The sequence below is a fragment of the Sphaeroforma arctica genome (genome assembly GCF_001186125.1).
Source record: "Sphaeroforma arctica JP610 unplaced genomic scaffold supercont1.239, whole genome shotgun sequence".
In the NCBI taxonomy this organism is placed as follows: domain Eukaryota; class Ichthyosporea; order Ichthyophonida; genus Sphaeroforma; species Sphaeroforma arctica.
In genome coordinates this window covers 99,693-104,772 of record NW_014040319.1, presented here as the reverse complement: position 1 = coordinate 104,772, position 5,080 = coordinate 99,693, and the positions used below count along the sequence as shown (strand labels likewise).

Here is a 5,080-nt window from a genome sequence, read left to right as displayed (position 1 = left end):
TATATAGATAGAGTAGTCATGCACCACCATCAAAGTAGGTGAGTTTTACATACTAGGTTTACTCAGTCCCATATCGAACTTGGACTGGAAAAAAAACTAGTATAGTTGAGCGTGTCGAAGCTAACACTAATGTGGTCGCTTTACTCCCTTCCTTTCTGATTCAGCCAAGCGAGCCTAAGAAGTCATGGAATACAGTCCAAACGGGATCCAAGACTAGCGCAATTATAAGACCTTCCATTTTAAGCCAGACGGAGAGTTTTTCGCCCCAACAACTGCGAAAGACTGGTTCGAAGGGGCACCAAATATCAACCAGCGCCAGTAGTTCGCCAAAGCCGGCAGGCCAGGGGCTTTTGCGTAAGACTATGCTTTCCGAAAAATTCTTGTCCTCGGAGAGTAAATCGTTACCAGGCTCTCCTGTATCTCAGGCACTGCTGCGAAAGACAGTTCCGAAACCCAGTGGCAGTGCTACGCATAGCCCCAGTACACAACACAAAGCGTCGGCTATGGATTCGTTTGTATTGCCAGCCACATCGTATGCTAGTATGACCGTAAGTTCTGCTGCTGTGAGCAGTGGAACGTGTGTAGACTGGGTTAATCAAGTCTGTGGACTCAAAATTGCCGCTGACAATTCCATGGCACTTGCTGAAGCTTGCAAGGTATTCCCGAATTGGAAAAAATGGATTCAAAAATAAGTGCCATTGTATATGTGGTTGATACTTGATCAGTATGTATTTACCTATCTAGCCAAAAAAAATATCCGCGTCCTACCAGTAATCTGTCTGTTATTGGTCGATACTGTTTGTGAGAGTGTGTATTGTACCTGCTGTAAACAGCAGTAACTTAGGCGACGAGTATGAAACCTTTCAACATGAAGTATTGCACAAAGCTAACCAAGACGAGAATTGTACTTCATTCAGTTTACACTCTTGTTTTAAAATATAGGACGGAATCATGCTTTGCAAGATGTGCAACGCCGCTGTGAAAGATACCATTGATGTACGAGTCATCAATACGAAAAATCTCGATAGAGTTGCAATCGAAGAGAATTTCATGCTTCTCGAGAATTCCACTCGTGCTATTGGCTGCAACATATCCAGCGTAAACGTAGGTACCCGATTTGAAGTATTGTCCCTCGTTCGTAAATCAAGTATACTCAGAATTGCGTTGGTGAGGTTATCCAGGTGTTTCAGCAGTTTAGCCTCAGTGTTCGCCTTGAAGGAGGGGATTTAGTCATGCTTCTTCGAGTACAATGAATTGCTTTATTTTGGTAAGCGTGTGAACAAATCGGAAACGTATCCGAGCGAGTTGTTCATTCTATGACGTTTATGTCCTTTTACAGATGGCAGACGTGCAAAAGGGAACATGTCCAAAAGAAGTGGAGAAGTTACTTACGCTTATGCTGGTAGCCGGTGTATCTAAGCGCGTTGTATTTACCAAGCGCAGTGATAAAGCCCCACCCTCCCCGAAATGTACAGATTGTGATACACTCATTGCAAATTCCGCTGGTGACGGTAGTGATACCTACGTTTCATTCTCCGGGGAGGTTGTCTGTAAACCTTGCGTTAGCAAAGAAGCGCGCATGCTCTTGATCGTATCGGGTAACGCCATGTCGGTCAATAAGTCCACGTTGAAAAATGTTTCCATGACCCAGCGCGTACCCACAAACACGTCAAACGAGACGTCTCGTCGTGTGCAAACATCCGTGAAACCTTCGGATAACCCATTCAAAGCTGCTGACAGATTCCGTGCAGCCGAAAACGGAGCCCGCTCAGTACCCTCATCGCCCGCTTCCGTGAAACGCAACGGTGCATCCGATAGTCTCCTTCGCTGGTGTCAGTCACGGCTGTTTGGTTTTGAGGGACTTGCGGATGTCGTGGATTTCTCAGAGAGCTGGGCTGATGGCATGGCCTTCTGCGCGTTAGGAGTTGCTTTGGTGGGTGTCAACAAGTGCGGGTACACGTGGGAAGCTTTGAAGAAGGAAGAGAAACTGAAAAACTTGGAGACAGCATTCCAGGCGTTTAAGAATGACGGAGTGTGCAGGATGCTTGATGCTGAGGATATGGGATCCAAGCCCGACAAAAAAAGTGTCATGCTGTACATTTCCCAGATATACAAACTTTACAATTAAGTGAAGTGTAACTTTATCAATCTCGATCAACTGTGAAGGCTCGAAATTAGCCATGGCGGCTCGACAAACCACAAACTTTACGATGAGGAGGATACCACACGGCTCGACTAGAGTGCTGGTTGCTGTGGCGAGCCAAATACAAAACAACGTGCTTACCGATATCGCCGGGGCCGCAAATTCTTCAGGCTTCTCGATGATTTTTCTAAACAATACTAGAACTCGCTCTTCCGGGTTTACACGCTGTGTCCTATAAGATACCAGTTTTTATTGACGTTAAGCTGTCATCCATAACTATATGGGCATTACATCTATGCATATTCATTCTATTGGAATGACATCTAAAAGCGCAAATGCGACTTTGAGCCATACTTAATCTCAGTTCTCAGTCTTTGTCTGCTAATGGCTCATGTGAACCCAACGTCCACTTTCACCTATGAATAAAAAGCGAAATTGTCTTCACTAACTAGGGTTGTACACCCTGACATAGTCAACCTCAAAACTATCTGGGAGGTGGTCTCGTGAGGTACGCCAGTGTTTGTGCTCGAGACCGCCCGTGAGGACTGAGAACATATACTTTGCGGCATGAGAGATTCCGTCAATAATCTTTTCAGTCTCCCTTCCATCTACATAGAATGTATAACTATCTTCTTTCCAGGCATGAGTATACATAGAAATCGTCGTAAGGCTTGACCTGTCTAGCATCGTTTACGTTCATTTGCATTATACTTGTTCCAATGCACGGTGGAAAGGACCCTATGCTATCTGCACCACTAGGAAGCCGGCTGAAGTATTCTGTGATGTCAATTTCAGCCATAAGACGGTGATTGAAGCCAAAAATGCTGAATGGTGCCCCTTGACTTGTTGATATTTGATCCTGCTCTCCATGTATCTGTACAGAATCCTATCGACCCTTTATTTGTATCAACTCGATATGTAACTTTTCTTCCACCCATCTGGGACTTATTCTCAATAATCCATCCTGTATCTTTATGGTATCAGCGGCTAATATAGCTTCTTCTCGCTCCTGAATCTCTTCGCGGGACAACCACTTGGCTTAATCTGTAGTTCGATAGTGTACTAACTACCTGAGAATAATCTTGAGACTCTGAGACGGTAGTGCGAACTCGTACAACTGGACCATTCGTTGGGTTGGCATGAATTATCGATATAACTGTGACACGGAGAGTAGCAATATGAAGATACATTATCGTAATCGTCTCTTCACGATTGTTTGTGGCGCCATCCTGCAAGCGGTATATTCAAGAAATGCATTCAGCTTCTTGTTGCCAATATTGAAATTATATAAAAAATGTTGCACGACAGACACTGTATAAAGTACCTTTATTGCCTATGCCCTATAGTCTATAGATTACAGCTGAATTTAATTGAATATTGTTAGTAAATATTTATATGTAGTTTTCAGAAGTATTTTACTCCTTCAACATTCGGGTACCACTTCCGGAAAGAAGGGTGTGAAACGTCCCGCTCCCGGATGTAGTACTTTTGTACGGAAAAGCCAAGCGTTTTTCGTATATAAGGACGTATATTATGGTCATAATATTCATCCTTTTTCCTTTGTACATTAAAACGTACTGAAGCGTGAACCAACTATAACCCCTCATTTACATCTTCGCTGAGAAAATGACCGATGAAAAACGAGACGAACAAGACAAAAACGACGACGACGTATTTCTTCTCAAGATTGGACGTGCCAGACGGACTCTTCGCAAGATCAAAGCGTCAGTTTACTGTGTTCCGGGCTCGGACGAAACCACTATATATCAACTGGAGTCACCCTTAGCTGACATTTCCTAATACAGTCACCGCTAAATCCAGAAGTGCGTCACACCCACTGTTGGAGACGACTGGTCGACAGGCGAACCACGAAGTCTTGGTAACCGATTGTGGTGCGATTGTGGTGCCAAGACACATCATTTCCTCTCGGCCTAGAACAGACTGATATCGAACTTCCTGCATTATACGCATCTCAAGCCGCACCGATTCAAGAAGAATTAAAAAACCTACAGACTTGGGTCAATTTTATTACCTTTACTTTCAAACAAGTGGATCACAACCGCCTACGCCGGGGTAAACAGAAGCGGGCTTTGCGTGGGGCTCTGTTTGAAATACTAGGTGACCTCGTTACCGTCATATAACTTTGAAAAGATACGTGTCACGCACTTCGCTGCAAAGGCAGCATACATCAGCAACAAAATCCGATCGCAGAAAGCTTACACACCAGAAGTTTCCAAATATCTACAGGAAGCAAACAAGAAGGAGCGCTAATTAGCTCTTACCAAGGCGTATAGACCTACTCCAGCACCAATGTCTATTATTGATCCTAAGAAAATTGCCCTAGATCCAAAGAAAACCTTTGACCCTAAAACCACGAAATAATACTACCACTATATTTATCCGTCCGGGCCAAGTCTAAGGTATGGAGAAAGCACGAAGCCAGCAAGAGGCTTCTGCAGCAAATCAAGTTTGAGTTCGACCAACATGGAACGAGCTGGGAGCTCCAACAGAAGATCTCTCCAGGGCATGCATATCGAATCCGGAAGCGACGTATTTGATATGAGCCACATAGAACTAAACACGTTAGGCTCATAGGGATAATATTATTTATTTCAAAAATGGCAAGTATGTATGATACAATGTATGAACATATGGTATGGCTCTCATAGTCGCTGTAGTGGTTCAGGAAAGATTGATGGGAAGAAGTGGTCAGTAAATTCCCGTTTGAAGCTTGGGCCAAGTAAGTCGACAATGGAAGATATGTGCTGAGTCAATTCGGGCCGGTGTTGACAAAACACTGTTACTATCGAATATTCCATATATTTGCTTGCTGATCTACTAAATAGAGTACCCACCTCTGTGGTACGGATCGGGTCTGCGCCGTATAGTGCCGCGGAATGGGTTAGTGCAGAGTACGAAATACCGAGAAGGACCAGG

General features: G+C 44.1%; 1 protein-coding gene across 1 annotated transcript; it reads left to right on the top strand.

The window, feature by feature from the left end:
- Window positions 1–163: 163 nt before the first annotated feature.
- Window positions 164–2,591, top strand: SARC_04338 (hypothetical protein; the record flags this gene model as incomplete). The annotated part of the gene is made up of 3 exons (XM_014301849.1): window positions 164–656; window positions 943–1,104; window positions 1,340–2,591. Coding segments are annotated over 3 exons (1,444 nt in total), but the record flags the coding sequence as incomplete, so codon positions are not given.
- Window positions 2,592–5,080: the final 2,489 nt, after the last annotated feature.